Below are 27,135 nucleotides of genomic sequence, written 5' to 3' on the forward strand. Positions count from 1 at the left end.
TTACAAATCCGGTAAATAGTCTAATTCGGTAGGTCATATTCATGAAAGGGAAGGGGATTGTAGTTACGACGTAAGGAACATATCCGATATCATTTGTGAAACGGTTATTCCATAACGGTCAACCAACTCGTGATGGCGTCCGTAAAATTTACGAAGGGATGATTTCAACTTCACTATTTGGAACTCTTGGTTTAATAGCTTCCTTGTGAGCAGCAAACCTCTATCAAGAAAATCATGATAGGAAATGCAAGCACGGGAATATCGTATCAATTGGGAGATATATACCCCGTATGCAGGTGCTGCTGGAATGTTAAGTGCCCATGAACTAACTGATCAAGCTCGAATGAATCTATTGAAAAAAAACGTCTGAAAGAGACCGTGTATCATCCAAAAGTGTCCGTGTAACTACGTTAATATACTGTTTTTTATAGCTCTACTTTGGGCAAAGTCGTACAATTCTTGTTAGAACAATGTTCACTTAAAGTTGTAAAATTGAGAAAGGAAAAGGTGAATGTGTCAAAACGACAACAATCTTACCATAGAGTAGACAATAGCCGAAGGCCACTAATGGGTCTTCAATGTAGCCAGAATTCCCACACCCGTAGGTGTCCTTCAGCTAGCCCCTAAAAAATATGTATACTAGTAAAGTGATAATGGACGTCATACTAAACTAAATACTAAAACCCATAACAATACGCACATTGAAATTCAGTTCAAGAGAAGTCCGAGTCCGATGTCAAAAAGATGCAACAAAAAAAAAAAAAAAAATTGACAATAATACATAAATAGCAACAGACTTCTAGCAGTTAACTGACATGCCAGCTCCAACCTCAATTAAACTGATTGAAAGATTATGTCTTCATCATATGGATATCAGGTATTTGTTTTGTGATTTACATATCCTTTATTCCGGTTTGTATAAACAAATATGGGAGGCGTGGGGATGAACAAAATATTCGACAGTACGTGGAGAGCATAGATTAATAATCATATTAATAAAACGTAGCTATTTTTTTATAAATTAAGATAGAGGAAAAAAGAGCAAATTTTAAAACTGCCTCAAGTCACACATTTAAGCAAAGCAAATTTAACTTGCCTTTTTTTTTCAAACGGCAAATATCTAAATGCTGTTTTGTCAGCAACTTTGACATATATTCTAAGTGAACACAATTAGTTAACTGTTTAATAAAATGAATAAAACAAAATTAAAATACATTTGGAGTCATTCGGGCTATCCTTACTAAAACACATAATCCTTTATTCTTCCAAATCAGTTTAGCGATAATACAAATGAATATATAACAGCAATAGAAAGTTATAAACAGTGCATAATGTGTCTGTACACATTTCAGGCGAAAATTTAGACCGTCAAGTATGTGTCCAGATATATTCAGACAGCTTTAAGACAATCAAAAATGTGTCAAGACATATACTGACCTTATTTAAAATATCAAAAATATGTCAAGACATATTCAGACATGTCAAGGCCGATCGAGACAAATTAAAGAGAGTCAAGAAATGGTCTAGACTAATCAAGACTGTTAACAGATGATACAGTAGGTGTCGAGAAATTTTAAGACAAAGTTCATACTGTCAAGAAAAATCAAGAACCTTATTAAACAAATAAAAAATGTCGAGAATATTTTTTTTGGCAAATTCAGACAAAAAGTGGTCTTTTCATACTTTTCAACTTTTGTAGTGAGAGCAGGCAAAAATTCACTGAACGACCAAACAATCGTAATAAAATAAATCGGAAAAACTGCATACCGATTTTAAATATGATATAAGAGACTAATTGTATTAATTTATTTGAAAAACGCAGATTAAAACATTGTAAAAGGTACGATAATACAAGGCATAAATTTAAACCATATATATACAAACTCTTAAAATATGTTAAACATGTTATATGCAGAAAAGATCAATGTGCTGTTGATTCCGACCGGAAATGAAGGTTTTGTCAAAGTGGGGTGTACAGATACGCAGTAATGTACGGTCAAAATTGGGATGTTAAATCCGATGCCTCGTGTAGAGAGAGTATCACACTCTCTGCACATACGAAACCCTTGCAACAACCATTAAAGGGTCCGGAATTGACCTGATGCAACACAAAATTGCTGTCCCTTTCCAATTTACCTTAAATTTCACGAGACATTAAGCAACCAACAAACAGTCAATCAATTATTTGTTAATGCCGCATCTGCCAAACAAGAATAACACAATAGTATCTTTTAAAGGGTAAAATTCAACCACAATGTATACATTGCGATTGCAAATGTTTAACAAAATAAGTTAATTGCATGTATTGACTTTTGTAGATATCTGGAGAAATGTTTTTATAAAATAATGTCTAATGTTTATTTAATAGTATTCCAGTCCAAATAAAGGTTGCATTTCTAAAGAAATTTGTAATATATTCCCAAATATAAATATGTTATGTTAGCTATAGTGTAAAATGATTTTTAAGTTTTATCACGTTATTGTGTTGGTAACTTGTAAAAAACATAATTGCGCTTAACATCAAAGGTTTAGTAAATCTGGCTTTAGTTAAAATATTTGAAATATGTTCGTCGATATATGTCCCTGCTGTTACGGCCTGAAGTTAAGACCAATCAATAAACTCATCATATATACCCTCTTTAAATAAATAATGTATTCTATTATAATTAATCAGTAAGTTATAATCATAATTTCGATCTTTATAGGTGGCATAAGTAAGGAAGAAAAACGTTGATGGACATCTTAATCTTACTGACTGTTCTTCAGGTATGTATTATATAAAACTGAAACATCTTATCATAGAACGATCTTTCTACTCCTCCGTTTTATTCCTTGTTACAAAATACAGTTAAATATACCATGAAGTTGTCGCTTCAACATAAAACTAAGCTATCTTCTTTATTTACATGCCAATTTACTGTTCCATGACCACCGGAATGTAACAGTGTGCAATCAGTACATTTTCATATGAAGATTTGGTTTCAAAGTAGTTTAATATCAAGTCGAGCATGTTAGTGGTTGCTGTTTGTTGATGTGGTTTACAAGTGTTTCCCGTTTTGTTTTTATAAGGGGTACACCGTAGGGTTTCCTATTTGAAATGTTTTACAGTAGTCATTATGGGAACGTTAATAGCTTGCTGTTCGGTGTGAGCAAAGGCCCCGTTTTTCCATATTTTGACCTATAATTGTTTACTTTATACACATTGTGAATTGGACAGAGCGTTGTATCAATGAGACTCATACCACATCTTTTTTATTTCTATTAAAACACTTGAAACTTTAGAACACGTTTGAACGGTCCATTTAATGTTTCAAAAAGGTGACGTCAAATCCAATGCTACGTTTGGAGGTAAACTGTTGGAACAATAAGTAATATTTTGAGTTTTGTTGGCCAAACAGCAAAAAATAGTTCACCAGACACAACATAGAAAACTAAAGACTTAGCAACACGACTCCATAAAAAGTGGGGGTGATATCAGTTGCTCCGAAAGGGTAAGAAAATCCGGCTCTATTTGTTGCACCCGTAGTGCTGCTCATGGTATTTCAAACCTGGTAAATAGTCTAATTCGGTAGGTCACATTAATGAAAAAAGGATTGTAGTAACGACATTAGGAATTAGTTATTCTAAAGAAAATAATGAGTCTAACTTGATGCTTCTTGAAGCAACTGTTTACCGATGTCAAAATATCACTAGTCATTTTCCACTTAACTCGGCTTGATTTGTTAATTTAATGTATATATTTGCATTAAACGAAATTCTACGTTTTTTCTACCCTGAGCCATATTTCGCAATATATTTTGTACATTTCGGGATTGTATATAAGACTGCACAATTTCGTAATGTATTTGGCCTCTCAATTGTTTTAAATTGAGCGTCACTAACGTGTCTTATCTGCACTAACTGTGCGTCTGGCTTACAAACCTCTAACGCTGGTATATTTGATGATTTGTGCATCTGATTGAATACATGTCAACTTTGCGTAATATATTGATGAATATAGAATTATCTATTTTGTAGATGTTTTCCTTAATTGGAGCATACGAGTTCACCTGTCCATCTCAGGCACACTGGAATCTTCGGGCAAAATCCATGTGTAAGACAACAACAAACTATACTTGTTTATTTGACATTAACCTTCAAGTAAACGTATACAGAGATAAATGTTATAGACCTAGAATTTTAGGTCCTGGTATGTATTTTTTATATGTAATTGTTTGTCCTGTAAATAGTAGCATATCTTTTTTTTTGTTTTGTTTGGAGCTTATTCAGATAGTTGAGTGCAAATACTAAACTTCAAGTAAACGTATACAGACATATATGTTATAGACCTAGAATGTGAGGTCCTGGTATGTATTTTTAATATGTAAACATAGTAGCATATGATTTTTTTTGTTTTGTTTAGAGCTTATTCAGATGGTTGAGTGCAAATACTCAACGTTTGTAATATTTTCTATATATTTACCAATAATTGTGTTTGCATTAAATAAAAATGGTTGATTCCTGATTAAACAGAAATTGTCGTCAGTAGATTGGGCGTGACTGTTAAAGATATGAATGTCATTGTGTGTAACATATATACTATTAAACGAGAAGACCTCATTTTGTGTGTCGCTTTTCGTCCTTCTAAAATCAATCAATCATCATGCCTCTGTGTCCTATAGGTACCATTCATAGTCGTATGTGTCATCCATTCTTATGATCATTCAGATTGAGATATCTTGGGAGAAAAACGAAAAAAAAGGCGTCCGGAAATTGTTTCCGTCATCATACCGACTTTTAAGACATATATAAGTCTTCTGGTTTTAAACTTGCACATGATTTATATATTAAAGTACTCGGAGAGAGGACAACTATTTTCGCGTTAATTTACATTAATTATATGCTATGATCATACTACTATAATATATATACACTCTCTACATTGTTATAGCAGTGCTCGTCGTGGAGAAGAAACTTTGAATTGATAGTTAAATGCAATTACACTTTATTTATAATATACGTATGTTCATAGTATTATGAGAATTTTAGACCACACTTAATTCACTTTGTTCGTGGTTTTGGGATATAGTTCCCAATTATTATATTGGGTAATGCTTCCTAAGTATTCTGTCTACCATTTTCATAGAAATGTTTACTATTTACGGGGTTAGATCACTTGAATATACAGCTACTGAACCACTCAAGTTTCCCGTTTTTCCGTTTTCGCTTCGTTTTTCATTCGTTCCGTTTGCGTGTTTTGTTGATTCCGTTTCCGTGTCATTCATTCCATTCATTTCGTTCATTTCGTTTGAGTTCATTCAGTGTTCCATTCCGTTTATACACGCCATAGAATGATATCAAGCGTGTTGTTCGGTAAACGCGTGAAACTAATCATTTCGTTTTAGAACGTTTACAGCGTGTGTGAACGATTATATCATTCTAAAACGAAAGATAATTTGGTTCGTTTCACAGTCATATTTCGTATTTTATAATCACATCATCACATGTTCTTCATCAACAAAACCGCCGACCACCACAACAATCATGCTAGTTTATTCATTTTAACAAATTGTAAACATACACACTATTTTAAGTTAGGGAAGGAATTTACGTCTAACCATAATATAGTGATGGCTGTAGAGGTTACTCGTCTATCGCCAAGTGTTGGCAGTATTATTGTCAATCTGCATAAAGAAAAACTGTCGTCTGTTAAAATTCAGCGAGATAATTGGAAAGAAGACACCAAACAAAAACAACTAGACAATCAATTCGTCTGTTTCTGATTCGGTAAGTTCTATTGAAGAAGTTACTCGAAGGGTCACACTCATAGCATACATGTGCATGATGTGGGGACGATCTTTCTTGTTAAATGGGGGTTTGAAGGAGGATTTTTTCAGGATTGGTCAACTTTAATGTGTTGCCAGCTTTGAATATTATTTTTTTTTCTGCAGCTTTGAAAATTATGAACATAAATCAGGTAATTACTTTTAGTGGATTTTACACAAAGTGCCGTACCATGTGTATCATCACCATAATAGCAGCATATGAAAGAGGGGCGTAAATAGGGATATCTGCACGGAAGAAAACGAAATAAAATTACCATTTCATGATGAAGAAACAATTAAAAAAATCTTACATGTTGATCTTTTTACCAATTTCACGAAAACAGTGAATAACTGACCTTTTTCACGGCTGCACATGAAATAAAAATTAAATGGCAAAACATGTTGCACGAAAATAACCCTTTACCACCCTCATGTTATAACCCTTTACCACCCTCATGTAACAGTGGTTTCATTCCACTAGTGTACTTTAGTGAACCTATCTCCTGCACCACTTAGAAAACACCATATTTTCAAATTAAACTGTCACATCAATTATATTATGTTAGTTCACAGATAGTGTATGGTTTCTTTCTCAATTTCAGTCCACAGGCCCGGCAGCCCTGGCTTGTAAAATTGCTAACATAATAATGCAAACATATTACGAAAATTATTTGAGAACACATTTAAACTTATATACTTGCTTCCGTATAGGTTCTTTTACATTTTTGCGAGGTTTTCGTTAATTGCGGAAGATATGTTTAGCAAATAAAACCTTGTATGTTATATTCTCATTGCTAAATTATGTGTGGTATATTTCTAATTATAAAAACTACTCGCAAATGTATGTCCATTGTTCAATACATACTTCAGACTACAGTACATTTTTCTTATTAAGATTTCAGTGGTTTGAACAAAAAAAAACAACGAATTTTCTTTACTGTGTTTTTGTCTCTCTCTCATGAACTTATATAGCTCTTCCCATACGATTTATTATTACAAAGGTTTATCATAGTTTAAACACTATCCTCAAATGTATATATCACGAAAACACAACGAAATTTCAGCAGTGATACTGATGGTCACTGGTTCAGGTCTGAATAGACCGTCTATTATAATTAAATGATGTGAAATTTTGTTAAAACTTTTTGGTTCACAGTATTGCCATTAAAATTTGTTGAGACATGGAAATATCTCGAGGGAAATATTATATTATACGTCCATACTGAGATTAAATGTATTCACTGGTTCATTAATTTTTAGGTAAAAAGGATGTTTAAAAATATATTTATCTTAAAGTGTATTATAAACATGGCTTACTGGATATGCCGAGTTGCAGCTATGGTTGTCTAACTAATTTACAATAAAACGAATGTAGAAAATTGCAGTGTGGTAGTTTGTATATTCTTCTTTCTATTTTAAATGAAGTAAATGCTAAATAAAATGTATCTACGATTGCTTAAAAAATAGGGACAATATTTCAGTAAGTCTGTGTTTCGTTAAATTAAACACGCTAGATCATTTTTTTTTTAATTCAGTTACTGTTATCTTACTGTTATAGGAAAGTATTTTTTTTTTACATATCATAAATATCATGCATATGAAACAAGTATATGCAGCCTTGTGTTTGAGTTTAGTGGACTATTAAAAATAACATATTTCTGTAAGGCTAAAATTACTTAACATGGCTATATCAACATTTTATTGCAACAGTTGTGTAATAATTAAAGTGGTGACAACGTTATGCGGTTAGAATTCATTTTTGAATCAAACCAAATAACCAGCGGGCGAACTCTGCAGGATATCTTTTGATAATTCTTATATGATTTGCAAATCTATGAATACTTGAATTTGATTGGTCAATTATAATTTTTCTCTAAGTTTACACTTCGATAAACCATGTTTCCGAAACTACTTTTGTATTCATGCGCGATACACAAGCTTGCAGTGATCCCGGGATTTTCAGCAAATTGAGATTTAAAAACAATTGCATAACAGTTGTGACTATTCTAGTGCATATATAACAAACAAAGAAATAAATTCAATGCACTAAAGCTTCGAAAATGTATAAAAATAAAATTTAATAAATTTCCGCGAAATTTCATGAATGATTTGGCGAATTTACGTCATAGCAAAACACGACGTCATACAAATAGAAATTTTCAAGGGAAATATTATTTCGTTACGTGAACGCTTCAAATTCGGATAACATTTAATTAAAATGAAATTTTTGAGGTAGGTGCTATTTCATTTAAGATTCCGTTGTATTTATCGGACATTTATGGTTTTTAGAAAGTCAAGATGGCGGCGTACTCCTTAGTTACGACTTGCCATTGTGCTTTGGATGGTAAATATATTAAGTAGCCATCAACAAAAAAAATGTTTATTAAATATCACAAATGTTTGGCTGAAGAATTATAAGGATTAAACACATCTTTTCTAGAGGTTATTGGTGTGTAAACCGGAGCTCTTACTCACAAACTCAACCCCGGTTTACACATCAATAACCTCTAGAAAAAATGTGTTTAATCCTATAAGAACTTACCAGACTTTTCACACTTAGTTGTTCAACAGATAATTATTCTACGGCCAATCGTTTAAAAAAAAATATCAAATGGATCTTTTATTTTTGTTATTTTTAGCAAATGAGACTGATATAGATATGATATTGAATTTTTTTTGGTGTTTAAAAAATGTTTTTCAGTATTTTTATTTCTTTTATTTAAAATGTTTTAGCTTTCAGCTAATCTCACAATAACAGTGTAGTTATAACGTAATACATGTTAAGGGAACGGTACACGAATAAAAATTCATGGGAAAAAAGTCACAAAGTCCATAGGAAATAAACTCGCAGGAAAAAAGTCACAAGAATAAAAGTCACAAGAAAAATAATCACAGGTTACTGACAATGTGGTATGGGTTTTGCTCACTGTTGAAGGCCGCACGGTGACTAATATATATATATATATTTATATAAAATTGTTAATTTCTGTGTCATTTGGTCTCTTGTGGAAATCGGAGTCATCTCATTGGCAATCATACCACATCTTCCTTTTTTTTTTATATATGTGTTATGTAAAAGAAAGCATAAATCAGTACAAGTTGTCGATTTATTCACTGACAGTTGCTTTTTCGGTTACTGAAACATTTACTATTACCGTAATTTGACGCTTAAAATTAATTTGAATAAGCATAGCATACCTATAGATACATGTATGTAAGGGCTGTATAGCCAGTCAAGTTCGTTAAACAATTCTATCATCAACAATGTTTTTTTTGGGTTTTTTTGTTGTTTTTTTTGTTGTTGTTTTTTGTTGTTTTTTTTTGGGGGGGGGGGGGGGGGGGTAAAATTATAGCTTATGATGATGTTTCTAAAAATTTGTGATCTTTAAACAAATTTCCATAAACTAGAAATTGGTATTCAGCCCTAAACGTTGTCGATGAAAGCATTTTAGAAAACCACGAATAATATAGTGTAGATATTTCAGCTTTGTCTTTAAATTTTCAATAAAAAAGTACCTACAAATAATGAATCAAAACTGTTTGAAACAAAGGAACTGGTACAGATATATAAAACGATTTGTTTTCCTTTCCTTATCAATTGTACAGTACTCATTACTTAAAATAATGTGAAATTTTACAACAAATCATCTCAAATATTGTACTTTTGTGTCAGTAAGGACAAAAAGTCATATTTAGTGTAAAGTACACAGTGTATTTAGAGTTTTTAATTTTCGTTAATTCATATATCATATATTATATAAGTAATATTAATATTAAACCAGGATAAAAAAAAATCGCAATGATAGCTAAGAAAAGAATATTCAATGAATATTATACATAATGCGTCATCGCAAATTCGTGTAAAACCTTAGAAATATACTACAGTTGCATTTTATCGACTGGTCATTGTTTGGAACTTATGATAGCAAATAGTTAAAGTGTATTGAGGACGAGAAAACGAAAAAGCTATATTTCGCAAGAAACAACTACCCAATAGAGACAAAATGACTTATAGATGTTAAACTGGTCCGCCGTTCCATCTATAGATAATTTCATAGAAATTGATCCAATATCCACCCATTTAGGTGCGAATCGTATCTCTGGCCTTAATTTCATAGAAATTGATCCAATATCCACCCATTTAGGTGCGAATCGTATCTCTGGCCTTACATTGATACTGTGCTATGTACGCAATGTTTCGGGTTATTTCGGAAATGTTTTTATTCCAGGGAAACCTTCATCAGAGACCACCCCTATTGTTTTTGTTTTGTTTTGTTTTGATTTGTTTTGATTTGTTTATTTTTGATTTTTAATTTATTTCTTTTTTATTACTATTTTACTTTAATTTATTTACTTTTTTTTTTTTTTTTTTTTTTTTAATTCTAAATATTTTACACCGTTTATGAATTGTGTTTTAAATAATTCCACTGTTTGATTTGTTTTTTGTTTTTCTTAACTTTTTCAACCAATGTTGAATTAATTAATTAAGCGTTTCAGAGTACGAACTTGTCCTCAGAAGAATATCAGTTTACATGTGTTGTTTACATGATGGTCATTAATTAGTTCCGCACAGTTAAATGTTTAGTAGGAACTGTGAGGTTTAGATAAATTATTTTATAGTTCGTTTAACTAATTCACCAATGTTTCTGTTTCTTTTGAAACCTATTGATAGGTTTTTATGGAATTTAGCACCTATTGTAGAATCCGTTTTAATAAGATGCCAGTATTTCCTGAATACTTTTTGAAGTTTTTCTGCTTGAGGATGATAATTTGTAATGAATGATACATTGTATTTATTTTCAACTTTGTTCTTTTTCTTTAATTTAATTTGTCTGTCTTGGAATTTGATTTTTGATAGAATTTGTTCTACCAATTTCCGTTTATATCCTCTTACTAACAGTTTTTCAATAAATAGATTTTTTCTGGTTTGAAATTCACTTTCATTGTTGGTGTTTCTAAGTATACGAATGCCTTCACCTTTAATAAAAGATTTAAAGTTTGAGATGGGATGGTTTGAGTTTTTATGAAGATATTGGAATTTTTCAGTTTTCTTTGTAAAACATTTCAGGTCTAAAACACCAGTATTTTTGAAGCGTTCGCCCTTGAAGATTTCTAGGTCTAGAAATTTTATGGACTGTTTATTGCATTCGTAAGTGAACTTTAGCAGGTCATGTTGTTTATTTGCATTTTCAAACATAAAGTCAATTTCAGACTCTTTTGCTTTCACCATTAGAAGTCCATCATCTCTCATTCTTTTATGAAAAATTATTTTTTCAGAGATTGGAGAGTTTTTAAGGATTGAGTTTATGTGATTGTAAATAGCAATGTCACATATTTCAGGGGAAGCTGTTGCTCCCATTGATGCTCCAATGATTTGGCGATATGAATTTCCATGAAAGGTAAATTCATTATTGGAAAGGATGAGTTTTGTTATTTCAATCAAAAAATTGTTGGTAGGTTTTGTTATAGAATATTCAATTTTGTCATGTTCATCAAGCGCTTTTTGTAATGCTTCTGTGATTTCTTCAAATCTGAGATTGGTATATAGTGATGTTATATCATATGTAACAAGTAGTACATTATTATCAAATGTACAGTTTTCAATATTTCTGATTAAGTCACCTGTATCAGATATGTATGTTTTTTGTGTTTTCACTAAGGGAAGCAAGAAATAATCTAAGTATCTCCCTAACCTTTCAAGTGGTCCATTACACTGTGATATTATTGGTCTACCAGGGACATTTATAGTTTTTATTTGATTTTTCTCGTTTTCAATGTTTTGTAAAACTTCACGTTCTAGTTTGTGAATTTTAGGGAGGAAGTATGCAAAAGGTGTTTTTATATAATTTTGTTCATTTTTAATGTATTTGAAAGATATTTCATCAATACAGTTTTCTTCTTTCATTTTGTAGATTATTTCATATACCTTTATCTGAGTGTTTTTAAGATTTATATCTTGGATTTGTTCATAATGTATGTTATCATTCAATTGTTTTTCACCTTCTTCTAGGTAGTCAGAAAGATTTTGAATGACTGTTACATTGTTTTTATCTGCTTTATGAATGATGATATTTTCATCGTGTTTTAGATTCTTCAGACAAATCCTTTCTTGTAGTGTAAGGTTAAATTCAGTTTTAGGGACATATTTAGATAATTCCAATTTCGTATAGAAAATATATTTTTCAATAGGGTTGTCGGCAAATGCCGGCACCGAAAATTTTGATTTCTCCTTAAAAGGATGAATTTTACTGTGTATATTTCGATTTTCAAGGAAAAAGTATGAGAGTCTCAAATTTCTTTCCGTTTTTTTTTAATCTTTCATTATTTGTTTTGTGGATGTTTTTGTTGTTGGAACAAAGTTTAGTCCTTTAGCAAGAACTAATGTTTCTGGTTGTGATAATGTTTTAGAGGATAGGTTCAGCACAAATTGTTTTGCAATTTTAAGCTTGATTTCTTTTTGATGTAGTTTTATCTTATTTTTAACTGCTTTGAATTTTTCAATGTTTTTATACTTTTTCTTGTTTTTATTAAGTCTTCTATGTTTCCCATGCTTTTCTTTTTGCATTGGTAATAATTTTATTTTGTAGTATTTCATAGACTTAAATATGATTCTGTATCACTATTCTCATTGGATGTTTTTAATTGTGTAATGACCACAAGGGGTGTGTCCTTCTTCATTATTGCTTGGTCAGTATCTATAATTGCTATCTAGATCAATCGTGGATACGCAGTAGGCAATAAATAAACAAACCTAGGGATAAAATATTCCCAGGTTTATTGGTTTACTGTCATTAATTTGCAATATATCAACAATTCAAGTAAAAGCAAAAGTAGAGTTTAGGTATTTTAGTAATCATTTGATAAAAGACAAAAGTTTGACATAGATTCTATATGGTTTAATTAGTAATGATTACAGATTTATCTCACATGAAATAATTATGAAATTTGTAATTACTGTTCGTTTTAATCCATATGGATAGGAATGAGATATTTCCTTGTTTATTCATAATAACTTTTCACTTTAAGCATGTAATCCATTATTTGTGTTTGGCTAACAGTTTGGCTAGTTCATTCAATACTTTTTCATTTCCATTCTTCTTAGTTTCTGGTTTCCTTCTGCTAGGAGTATTCTGTCTGGTTTCATATTTTAAGCTTTTTGAATAGTTTCTTAAGCGTTTTTCGAACTCATCATTTATTTCCCTACACTTTCTATTTAACATATTTCTTGCGTCACCACTTTTTTCCGTAGTTACTCCAATAGATTCTATTGTTTCAGTATATGATTCACTTAGCATCACATTCAGTTTATTAATATGTTCGTTCAGCACTTGTATTATAGAATCCTGAAGATTGTCTATTGCAGGTTTCAATGTTTTGTTGATATCTGCGTTGACCTCATTGTTGGTCTTCGGTCCTACGTTTCCATTGAAATGCACGGATATTATTCCAGATTTAATGGAGTGTTTCTTTTGGAACTCCAACAAAGTTTTCATTGTCAAAAGAGGATATCTTCTCTTACTGAGTTCTGTAATAGTTTGCACTCCCTCTATGAAATTATCTCATCCGTGCATCTGATCACTTGTGATCATGGTCCCTGTTTGTGGCTGCTAAAAATTGTATCTCTGAGCTTGATACTGTGCTACATACAAACAAATATTGAAAAATTTAATTTAAACATCAAAATTCATCCTCAAAATCAAAAACAAAATACAAATCCTAAAATAAAACCTAATAATTATTTTAATTGAAATTAAAACACTTATTAACATTAAAACCATATTGAAAATAAAAAACTGGTCAAAAGTCATTTATAGACTTAACCAACAAATGTAAATCATGTGTAATACTAAACCACGCCCATCTAATAACAATGGTCAAGGACACTATTTAAGGTTGCTGCAAATTTTAAAGCTTAAAACTTTTGTAAACTTCACTAGTTCAAGTATAACCAACGCAAAGCAAAACACCATGGCTAAAAATATGGATTTTAGTATTTCCACAGAAAATCTGTACTCTGATGAAAATCTGGATTTAAACGATGACTTCACCATACCTTGCAGTCAAATCCCAAACAGTCAAAAACCTAAAGATGAAATCGAAATCGCTGAGGAGGGAGTGCAAACTATTACAGAACTCAGTAAGAGAAGATATCCTCTTTTGACAATGAAAACTTTGTTGGAGTTCCAAAAGAAACACTCCATTAAATCTGGAATAATATCCGTGCATTTCAATGGAAACGTAGGACCGAAGACCAACAATGAGGTCAACGCAGATATCAACAAAACATTGAAACCTGCAATAGACAATCTTCAGGATTCTATAATACAAGTGCTGAACGAACATATTAATAAACTGAATGTGATGCTAAGTGATACATATACTGAAACAATAGAATCCATTGGAGTAACTACGGAAAAAAGTGGTGACGCAAGAAATATGTTAAATAGAAAGTCTAGGGAAATAAATGATGAGTTCGAAAAACGCTTAAGAAACTATTCAAAAAGCTTAAAATATGAAACCAGAAAGAATACTCCTAGCAGAAGGAAACCAGAAACAAAGAAGAATGGAAATGAAAAAGTATTGAATGAACTAGCCAAACTGTTAGCCAAACACAAATAACGGATTACATGCATATAGTGAAAAGTAATTATGAATAAAGAAGGAAATATCTCATTCCTATCCATATGGATTAAAACGAACAGTAATTACAAATTTCATAATTATTTCATGTGAGATAAATCGGTAATCATTACTAATTAAACCATATAGAATCTATATCAAACGTTTGTCTTTTATCAAATGATTACTAAAATACCTAAACTCTACTTTTGCTTTTACTTGGATTGTTGATATATTGCAAATTAATGACAGTAAACCAATAAACCTGGGAATATTTTATCCCTAGGTTTGTTTATTTATTGCCTACTGCGTATCCACGATTGATCTAGATAGCAATTATAGATACTGACCAAACAATAATGAAGAAGGACACACCCCTTGTGGTCATTACACAATTAAAAACATCCAATGAGAATAGTGATACAGAATCATATTTAAGTATATGAAATACTACAAAATAAAATTATTACCAATGCAAAAAGAAAAGCATGGGAAAACATACAAGACTTAATAAAAACAAGAAAAAGTATAAAAACATTGAAAAATTCAAAGCAGTTAAAAATAAAATAAAACTACATAAAAAAGAAATCAAGCTTAAAATTGCAAAACAATTTGTGCTGAACCTATTCTCTAAAACATTATCACAACCAGAAACATTAGTTCTTGCTAAAGGACTAAACTTTGTTCCAACAACAAAAACATCCACAAAACAAATAATGATAGATTTTAAAAAAACGGAAAGAAATTTGAGACTCTCATACTTTTTCCTTGAAAATCGAAATATACACAGTAAAATTCATCCTTTCAAGGAGAAATCAAAATTGTCGGTGCCGGCATTTGCCGACAACTCTATTGAAAAATATATTTTCTATACCAAAATGGAATTATCTAAATATGTCCCTAAAACTGAATTTAACCTTTCACTACAAGAAAGGAATTGTCTGAAGAATCTAAAACACGATGAAAATATCATCATTCATAAAGCAGATAAAAACAATGTAACAGTCATTCAAAATCTTTCTGACTACCTAGAAGAAGGTGAAAAACAATTGAATGATAACATACATGTACATTATGAACAAATCCAAGATATAAATCTTAAAAACACTCAGATAAAGGTATATGAAATAATCTACAAAATGAAAGAAGAAAACTGTATTGATGAAATATCTTTCAAATACATTAAAAATGAACAAAATTATATAAAAACACCTTTTGCATACTTCCTCCCTAAAATTCACAAACTAGACCATGAAGTTTTACAAAACATTGAAAACGAGAACAATCAAATAAAAACTATAAATGTCCCTGGTAGACCAATAATATCACAGTGTAATGGACCACTTGAAAGGTTAGGGAGATACTTAGATTATTTCCTGCTTCCCTTAGTGAAAACACAAAAAACATACATATCTGATACAGGTGACTTAATCAGAAATATTGAAAACTGTACATTTGATAATAATGTACTCTTGTTACATATGATATAACATCACTATATACCAATCTCACATTTGAAGAAATCACAGAAGCATTACAAAAAGCGCTTGATGAACATGACAAAATTTAATATTCTATAACAAAACCTACCAACAATTTTTTGATTGAAATAACAAAACTCATCCTTTCCAATAATGAATTTACCTTTCATGGAAAGTCATATCGCCAAATCATTGGAGCATCAATGGGAGCAACAGCTTCCCCTGAAATATGTGACATTGCTATTTTCAATCACATAAACTCAATCCTTAAAAACTCTCCAATCTCTGAAAAAATAATTTTTCATAAAAGAATGAGAGATGATGGACTTCTAATGGTGAAAGCAAAAGAGTCTGAAATTGACTTTATGTTTGAAAATGCAAATAAACAACATGACCTGCTAAAGTTCACTTACGAATGCAATAAACAGTCCATAAAATTTCTAGACCTAGAAATCTTCAAGGGCGAACGCTTCAAAAATACTGGTGTTTTAGACCTGAAATGTTTTACAAAGAAAACTGAAAAATTCCAATATCTTCATAAAAACTCAAACCATCCCATCTCAAACTTTAAATCTTTTATTAAAGGCGAAGGCATTCGCATACTTAGAAACACCAACAATGAAAGTGAATTTCAAACCAGAAAAATTCTCTTTATTGAAAAACTGTTAATAATAGGATATAAACGGAAATTGGTAGAACAAATTCTATCAAAAATCAAATTCCAAGACAGGCAAATTAAATTAAAGAAAAAGAACAAAGTTGAAAATAAATACAATGTATCATTCATTACAAATTATCATCCTCAAGCAGAAAAACTTCAAAAAGTTTTCAAGAAATATTGGCATCTTATTAAAATGGATTCTACAATAGGTGCTAAATTCCATAAAAACCTATCAATAGGTTTCAAAAGAAACAAAAACATTGGTGAATTAGTTAAACGAACTATAAAATAATTTATCTAAACCTCACAGTTCCTACTAAACATTTAACTGTGCGGAACTAATTAATGACCATCATGTAAACAACACATGTAAAATGATATTCTTCTGAGGACAAATTCGTACTCTGAAACGCTTAATTAATTAATTCAACATTGGTTGAAAAAGTTAAGAAAAACAAAAAACAAATCAAAAAGTGGAATTATTAAAAACACAATTCAGAAACGGTTTAAAATATTTAGAATTAAAAAAAAAATAAATAAATTAAAGTAAAATAGTAATAAAAAAGAAATAAATCAAAAATCAAAAATAAACAAATCAAAACAAATCAAAACAAAAACAATAGGGGTGGTCTCTGATGAAGGTTTCCCTGGAATAAAAACATTTCCGAAATAACCCGAAACATTGCGTACATAGCACAGTATCAATGTAAGGCCAGAGATATGATTCGCACCTAAATGGGTGGATATTGGATCAATTTCTATGAAATCAGGCCAGAGATATGATTCGCACCTAAATGGGTGGATATTGGATCAATTTCTATGAAATTATGCAGAGATACATTTAATTTCGGTTCTCTTCCAGTATCTTTTCTTAAATATTTTTCACATTTTTTTCTAATATGCAAAGGGTTACGGCCTTCAGTTAGGTTTAGTATCATAGACTCGAACTTTAAAACAAATACAGGTTACTGTGATTGTGACTTTTGATTGACATTTTATAGGTACAAAGACACGTTACCGGCCCTTCTTAATAATATAATTGCCACTAATGATAGTATGAAAAACATGTTCCGATTAATTGTAGTAGACATCGCCCTGTCTCCGTTCCTTCAGACCGTAATTTGACATGTAATTGTAAACTTTTTATACATTGTTACTTGGATGGAGAGTTGTATCATTGGCACTCATACCACATCTTCTTATTTGTTTGTACATTTATTTCTGCTTCAGTGATGTAATAATGAAGTGAGATATAAGGCAGTTTTAAAATACGTATTAGAAATACATATTTATCTTCAATTTTCAAATAGCAGACTAAAATACAATTCATTAATTCAATTTTAATTTTAGCGGCTATGTTCAAGATCGACTTCGTTTAAGCAGAGGCTCAGTGCCAGCGACAATTAAGAGTAATTTTCTACATATTTTTAACTTTTGTCATTTTTCATATCACGAAAAAAAAGTAATCGAATATCCTGTATTTACCACGTTTAACCATAAAATAAGATCAAATTGTTGAATGACCCCGTCCTATTTTGTTTTTAAATATTCCCAGTGGCATTAACCGTACTGGCCATTCGCGAAAATTAAACTTCCCTGTTTATAGTATCTTATCATAAATAAGGTACCGGGGTTAAGATTTTAAACATCTATATTAAAGGATGACAATTTTATTTTCAGGGGTGGTAGGAAATTAATATACTAGTAGGAACTTCATGGTCACTGCTTATCAACCATAGGCCTCAACTGATTGATGAACACTCGGGAATTATGGCGTGATATAATAGTTTGGATTATTATATTAGATATGCACTGTAAAATGTGAAACTGGTCTTTTTTCAGAATAAAAGTCACATAATTTCCCTTTAACCTTTATGAAGTTATTGCATGCACGCGAGTAACTTACTCGAAAAAACACAAGATTTCGTCTTCGCCGTATTGTTAAACATACAACTTATCGATATTTACTGCCAAACATCACTGTAATGCATATAACATGTAGATATACCTCCCCCCCCCCCCCACAAAGAAAAACAAATCCAACAACCAACCACCACTATCATTAGAACCCCAAATCATTCATTGTGAAAATATTGCGCTTAACAATAGGGACAAAAGATACCAGATATCAAAGGGACCTTCAAACTTAAAAATAAACTGACATCGCTATAGAAAAAGAGAAAAAAAGAAACAGACACACAGATATAAAATAGTTCACAGAACACAACATAGGAAACAAAGACTAAGCTACACGAACACCACCAAAAACTTGGGTGATCTAAAGTGTTTCGGAAGGGTAAGCATATCCTGTTCCACATGTGGCACATGTCGTGTTCTCATACATGTATTACCCATTTTTTCCAATTTAATTTTATAGCTTTGTTTATGGTAGTGATAGCAACAAATGGTCAGGATATTCTATCTTATCCACCACGTGATGTATTTCAAGTTTAGCACCAAGTTCACATTTAGAGGCAGACACTAGAATCATGGTGCATGTGTCTGATGCAGTGAAACACGAACTTAAACGAGTCATGATTCGAACAGTCGTTAATGATGATGCTGTCACTACTGCTTCGCTATTCCGTCATAGGGGTAGACAAACTATTAATTGTGTTTGGGAGGGTAAACGACTTTGGATTAATATCTATCAACATGATCAATGGCCTTTCAAATGCACTAGGCAATGAGTGATCTGACACACTTATTGTTATCCATGCCTTTACCTGTTGTGTATGGTTCTCTTTTTGCTTGAAAGGGAATAAAAAAGACTATGTGGGACACATTGATTGCATTTGAAGATGTGACTTTAAGAATGATGATTGATCAGACTAAATCACCGGGGTTCTACTGTAAGATCGCACAATTTTAACAGATGGGTATAACGAAGCAAGAAAATAACTTTTTTTAGAACAAATCGCAATCAAAGAAAATTTCGGGCCAATCATACCAATATTTCGGACCTAATTTCTATTTCAAAAAACAACGGCAGACATTATCTGTTAACAAAACTCTGTTCGTTACCGGTTAATAAGTTAAATAAAATTTTGGAGGATTGCAACACAATTTCATATAGCAGTCCTAAGTATGAAATTGTTCAAATTATTATGGCATATTGTTATTCTAAATTATTTCCCAAAATTGACCGCCCTGCATGAAGATCATAAAAAAACATTTTATTAAAATTAAGTATGTCAATAAAGGCTTTGATTTTGTAAATATTGCCGGTATATTTAACGACCATTCTGTTAAAGAACAAATTCCTGGATATTTTGACAATACTGAGCTACCTCTTATTTGTGTTTAATTATAGTCAATTGTGTAAAGATGTTAATATTAGTGAAAATACACATACTTCATGTAATTGCAGTAATTCCGAATATATTTATGGACCCATTTACCATGTTATAACATGAGATCTTAACATCGTTCAAGACCGAGAGTTAAAATCATTCCTCAGTAAAGGACCTAAATATCGTCCCCCGTCAATTATTAATTGGAATGAGTGTCGTAATATCATCCACGACTCACTCCATACTTACTGTATGAAATGTATAAAACGGGAAAAAGCTGACAAAAAATCTTTGGACTCTTTTTTTAATTCAGTAATGAAGATAGTTGATATACGTATTCAACATTTTAAAGAACATTTTACTATTAACAATAATCACAATAAACCTATTTCTCGTATCAAACATAAACTAAAAGAACTAGCCAAGGAATTTGTTTTTGTCCCGGCCGATAAAGCTGCTAATAATATTATTATTGTTTGACGTAAATTTTACATTGGGGTTCTGAAAAAGGAAATCACCAATTCACCAACATTCCAACTGACTCCATTTTCAGAAAACGAAATCTGTAACAAACATAAACTTTTAGCCACCGCTTTACAAACAGAGCCAAATACGATGCAAGTCCCAACTATGTATTGGCTTCCGAAGCTACACAAAACCACTTACAAATATAGATTTATTTCGTCTTCAAGCTATTGTTCAACTACTAAATTGTCTATTCTTCTTACCAGCACACTTGGTACAATCAAAAACCTGATAATAAATTGTTCAATAAGGCCTTCGAAAATAGTGGAATAAATTACTTTTGGAGTGTCAAGAACTCGTTGGAAGTACTTGATAAATTGCATGCTTATATTGGTGATTTTGAATCTGTTCTGATTTTTCTATCCTGTATACCACATTGCCTCACATTCTCATTAAGAAAAAATGCACACACCTAATTAAATGGACACTCAAAAAATCAGAATGTGAATATATATGTTCAAACTCTTTTAGGTCATTTGTTAGTAGCAATAAACAAAAAAACTATGTTAATTAGACATGCTTTGATACTATATATGTCCTTGAATTTTTCCTAGATAACATTGTTGTTCGCTTTGGGAATTCCGTATATCGTCAGATTATCGGAATTCCAATGGGGACTAACTGTGCACCACTTATTGCGGACCTGTTTTTGTATTGTTATGAGTTACAATTTATGACAAAAATAAGCAAAGACCCATCGAAACAACATCTGATAAACCAATTTAATAATACTTTTGGATATTTGGATGATATGTTGGCTCTCAATAATGACGACTTCAGTATGTATATTAATGAAATTTATCCTGTTGAACTTACGTTAAATAAAGCTAATACTAACAATGACCACTGCCCTTTTCTCGATCTTGATATCTATATCACTAATGGAAAGCTGAATACAAAGATTTATGATAAAAGAGATGATTTTTCATTTCCTATCGTTAATTATCCGTTTTTAGATGGTGACGTTCCCTTGTCAACATCTTACGGTGTTTATATATCTCAACTTGTACGATTCGCTCGTGTATGTAACAATGTTTTAGATTTTAACGAGATAAATTTATGTATTACTGAAAAATCTTTACACCAGGGTTTTCGATATCACAAACTAGTCAAAACATTTACTAAATTTTATCATCGTAAATATAGCTCAACATGCAGACTTCTAATACGTTCAGGTATTTCACATCCAATTTTTTTTGGAAATATTCTTTATAAAGCACAAAGGTGTCAGTATTCACCTCAGAAACTTACAAAATCTTTGAAAAGACTTCTTAAGAAGGGATATAATTACGATACTGTTGTCAAGTCATTAAAGATTGCATATTTTTGCGTTAATATTGAGTCAATGAAAAGGTCTTTGCATCGGAACTAAACACATTTATTCTAAAAACAATTGTTGGCATGACACGGGTTATGTTCTTCTCATATATGTTATGATGGTATGATACTAAACCCCTAACGGGAAGGATTGTGCCTGATGTTCATATGATGAAATCATAATCTTTCAGTCAGTTTAATTGAAGTCTGGAGCTGGCATGTCAGTTAACTGCTAGTAGTCTGTTGTTATTTATGTATTATTGTCATTTTGTTTATTTTCTTTGGTTACATCTTCTGACATCAGACTCGAACTTCTCTTGAACTGAATTTTAATGTGCGTATTGTTATGCGTTTACTTTTCTACATTGGTTAGAGGTATAGGGGGAGGGTTGAGATGTCACAAACATGTTTAACCCCGCCGCATTTTTGCGCCTGTCCCAAGTCAGGAGCCTCTGGCCTTTGTTAGTCTTGTATTATTATTTCTATAAAATATATCCAAAAGTAGTACATAAAAAAGGTTTGTTCCAACTATTATGCTAGTAGCATGATAATAACACCTTTTCAAATACTAGCCTTCGATATTAGGCTGATTCAAGTAAGACATCCGCCATTTTGGATTTTACCGGAAGTGAGACATTTTTTTTCAAATGCCTCCCTATCTGAAATAAAAGAGTAGTAGTTGAGGAAGGTCTATGCCAAATTTCATGCTTGTAGCAGGATGTGCACAATTCGTCTGCAATATGCTTGTAGCCGCCAGACTAGCTATATCACTGGAGATGTTGTCATTAATTAATTTTCTCAGGTACATGTATGGTGATAACATCAGCACCTGGATTTTATATACATATTGTCCGTATACGATTACCGCGATTAGTTTAAAATTACCCAATCAAATGAATTGATTGGGAAACCAATTAACAAATTATATCTAAATGAAAATAAAAGGTAAACGTAAGGATTTTAATAAACCCTCTGTTTTAAATATTTCTGTTTTTGTTGTCTATAAAACTGATGTTTTTATTAAATGCGACAGAAATATTTTATGAAATATGAAACGAACTGTTTATTATCTTCATTGGAGTTGTATACGTAGCACGCAATAAATTAAGTCCTGTCTCGCACGATATTTGGTCTATGGTCCATTATATTTTCCACTTAACTATTCTAAACACTTAATAATAGTTTTGCCAAGTTCTTTTTCAATAATTTTGATAACCAAGTGCATATAAAGTGTTTTGTGCTAAACGATCTTGATTTAAAGCCCAAAGTGCTTATATAACTATATTTTTTATTTCGAATATGTTTCACCGTTAAGAGGATAGATCGTTGATGATACTTGTCATGCAATTTGTCCCGAACATTTAAAAAAAATATCTGTTAATTGGTCTTTGATAAAAGAAAACCGCCATTTGACAATTCTGAGAGCACCCTTTCCGCTTTATTATTTATAAATTGTTATGTTTTACATCTAAGATTACGTCGTCTTCATAGTACATGTACATATGTATATGTCTAAAATGAAATACATCATCGGACCTTCTATCTAGCAGTAAAACCAAATGCCGCGAACAGAGATATAAGTATGGAGGAGCAGGCAGTATAGGCATCCAAGTTTTTTTGAAAACGGACGATAACACCGATGACTCGTGTAACGTCGAGTAGTAACATTACTGTGCACTATGCGAATTAAAGAACCATTCCAACAACACTTTGAATGATCGTATATATGCGGCCTGTTGTACTTTCAAAATGTATATATGCCCCTTTATAATATTTCTCTAATGTTCAGTAGCTGTCAAAATTCTTACCCTATTTTGATGAACACATGTTAGTATTGTAAGATTTTGTTATTACCACTAATTCATCCGGAGTATAAGTGAAATATTTGCCACTGTACGTTAGGAAAACGTCACAAAACAAGCTAAGAATCGATTTACAAAGCTATCATACATATTCTAAACACTTAATAATAGTTTTGCCAAGTTCTTTTTCAATAATTTTGATAACCAAGTGCATATAAAGTGTTTTGTGCTAAACGATCTTGATTTAAACCCCAAAGTGCTTATATAACTATATTTTTTATTTCGAATATGTTTCACCGTTAAGAGGATAGATCGTTGATGATACTTGTCATGCAATTTGTCCCGAACATTTAAAAAAAATATCTGTTAATTGGTCTTTGATAAAAGAAAACCGCCATTTGACAATTCTGAGAGCACCCTTTCCGCTTTATTATTTATAAATTGTTATGTTTTACATCTAAGATTACGTCGTCTTCATAGTACATGTACATATGTATATGTCTAAAATGAAATACATCATCGGACCTTCTATCTAGCAGTAAAACCAAATGCCGCGAACAGAGATATAAGTATGGAGGAGCAGGCAGTATAGGCATCCAAGTTTTTTTGAAAACGGACGATAACACACAATATACCACTCCTTTAGCCCCCCCCCCCACAAAAAAAAAAATATCTTCAATTTTTGACCCCCCATTTTAAAGAAAAAAACCCCTTTTTACATCCAAAATAAAAATTTTACCAACATTTTTGTGTGATTTTTAACTTCAAAATTAAGAAGAAAAAAAACACACTTTGTATTTATACCCCCCATAAAAAAAAAAAAAAATTTTTTGTAAAGAGCACACCAAAACCTTAATCCTGGGTTTTTTTATAAAACTTATTTTTCCCCTAAGGGGAGTAGTATAGTACTTGAACGACTCCAGCGCCCCCCCCCCCCCAAAAAAAAAAAAATTTGACCCCCAAAAAATTACCCTCATTTCAAGTAAAAGAGCCCTAAATTTTCATAAAAAAAAAAAGCAAAAAAACACCCAAAAAACACCAAATTTTCTTACTCCCAAAAAAACCGGGAGAACTGACAGAGAAAGAATTCTGTGGGATTTAAGAGAAAAAAAAAATCAATTTTTACTTTTAAAAATGAAAGAAAAGCAAGCGAGCGGAGCGAGATACACTCCGGTTATCCTTAAAAAATGGAAGCGAACTGTTCCCCTTAAAAAATGGAAGCGAACGATTCCCTTTATGAATTACCAAAATATCCCCATTGTGCTATTATTTGTGGCCAAACTGGATGTGGAAAAACAGAGTTTGTTCTTGATTTATTAGAAAAAGAATATAGTGAAGTGTTCAAATATATAGTCATACTTTGTCCAACCATCCAATGGAACAAAGCATACAAAAATCGTGAATGGATTGGTGATGTTAGAAAACCAAAAACAAAAAATCTAATAATTGTTAATCCTATTGTTGAAGTGAGAGAAGCGAACGGTTCCCTTTATGAAGAAGAGAAGCTACAAGAACTACTAAGAATGTTCTTTAAAAAATATGCTGGTCATTCAACATTATATATCATTGATGACTGCAGTGCAACAAAAGAACTAACAAAGAAAAAAGATATGTTGTCCGAGCTTGCATTTTCAGGAAGACATGCGGAACAATCAGTGTGGGTCATTTCACAGAGATACAACTCTGTTTTAAAAGATTTAAGAGAACAAACAAAATGGTTATGCATGTTCTACACAAAAGATAGAGATAGTTTTGATAATTGTCTAAGAGAAAATGATGTTATTCCTACTTTGGAAGAAAGACAAAGAATAAAGGAAGAACTTAAAAAAAAGAAACATCGTAAATTAATATTAAAGACAGATCAACCTACTGATTATTGGTTACTTAATTGATTTTTTTAGCAATTCTCAAGTAATGCTTAAGTAATGCTTAAGTAATGCTTAAGTAATTCTTAAGTAATTTAACCAAAATAAGTAATTCTTAAGTAATTTAACCAAAATAAGCAAAATAATTCTTAAGTAATGCTTAAGTAATTCTTAAGTAATTTAACCAAAATAAGTAATTCTTAAGTAATTTAACCAAAAATAAGCAATAAAAAAAGCAATGCTGTTGGAAATACTAACAATTACAACAAACACTGCAGTCTTATCATTGGTTGGATATGTTGTATTTAATTTTTTTAAAGTTAAAAATAAATTATATCCGTTTTTTGAAACGTATAAAATGAATGCTGAAGAATTATTAAGCGAGCAAATTGTGGAAAACATAAATATTGATGATGAAGCGAGCGAAGTGAACGGTTCCCTTCAAGAAAAAAAACGCGAAAGATTATCAGCTGTTGTTGCTGGTGGAAGTAGTAAACAATATCTGGGTAAAGAATTACAACTGTCAGATATTGATAAAATGACAACAGAACAAATAAACAAACTATACTGTAAATATGAAGCAAGATTGGGAGCTAGTATGACCAAGACATTAGGAAACTCTTTTATAAATTTATATGTCATGGGTGTATCAAAGTTTTTCAAAGTTGTTAATCCACCAATTTTGATACAAGACTTAGAGGAAGATCCTTTTATCAATAATAAGCTTTAACTAATACATGTTGTGAACTGTACTATAGATATGGAATGTATCTTGCTCCTTTTACTGCAATATTAACAACAGCAAGACATATCGAACCACTCGCTTCGCTCGATTTCCAAAAAAAAGATGAAAAAAATGACATAAAAAATGATGAATGAAAATCCTGAACAAAAAGAAGTATTTAAAAAACCCAAACCAAAAGACCCAAAAAGAGTAGCTGCTGGTAAGAAAGGTGCAGAAGTAAGAATAAGAAATGCAGAATTGAGAAAAAAAGAAGTGGAAAAATTAAAAAAAGAAAATTCAAAAATCAAACAAATAACAAAAGATTCTGATACAGAAACAGATTATGGATCAAACGAACATATTCCTTCGGTTGAGAAACACTCCAGTTCCCTAGTTGATTATAAATTTGTACTTTTTTCTATAAGTATTGTTGGATTGGGATTGTTTTTTTACAACCAAAGTAAGAAACCAGAAAGAATGATTAAAGAAATAACAAAACCAGAAAAACAAAATAAAGAAATTGATCCTTTTGAATTTAATTAAATTTAGTACATTAAAATGACAACTCAAAAAGACGGAAAACAAATAGCAAATATGTTATATCATGCTGGAGTGGAAACATTGTTAACAGTTGGATATGCAGAAATAGGTAAAAAGGTATTAAGGAGGCCAGCACCAAAAGTGGATTTTAATATGAATGATGTTGTAATGTTATCCATTGATATATTACTTGCAATGGCAACAAAAGATATGTTGATTAAGCAAGGTATTATACCTGCTGATATTATGAAGTAATTTTTGTTTTTATAAAATGGCAAGTGCTTTAACAATGATGCTTGGTGGGGCAATAACAAATGCTTTTGCATTTTCAGGGAGTAATTATTTATTTTCACATATGGGTAGTAATGCAAATGAAGAGAAAATAAGACATGATAAAGCTATAGAAAAATTAGAAAAAGCACAAGCAGAATGGAATAAAAAAAGAATACAAAAATTAGATTTTATAAATGAACAATTACAAAAGGAACATCATGCGGTTCAGAC

General features: G+C 31.2%; 1 protein-coding gene across 1 annotated transcript in view; it reads left to right on the forward strand.

The window, feature by feature from the left end:
* The first annotated feature begins 2,704 nt into the window (after window positions 1–2,704).
* Window positions 2,705–27,135, forward strand: part of LOC139501859 (uncharacterized) — a 146,785-nt gene continuing 122,354 nt past the window's right edge. Inside the window, exons 1-2 of the mRNA XM_071291083.1 lie at window positions 2,705–2,766; window positions 4,018–4,189. Of these exons, the coding sequence (XP_071147184.1) occupies window positions 2,734–2,766; window positions 4,018–4,189 (205 nt within the window). The 5' untranslated portion in view covers window positions 2,705–2,733. The remainder of the gene's footprint in view (window positions 2,767–4,017; window positions 4,190–27,135) is intronic.

The sequence above is a fragment of the Mytilus edulis genome, chromosome 13, assembly GCF_963676685.1.
Source record: "Mytilus edulis chromosome 13, xbMytEdul2.2, whole genome shotgun sequence".
Taxonomy (NCBI): Eukaryota; Metazoa; Mollusca; class Bivalvia; order Mytilida; family Mytilidae; genus Mytilus; species Mytilus edulis.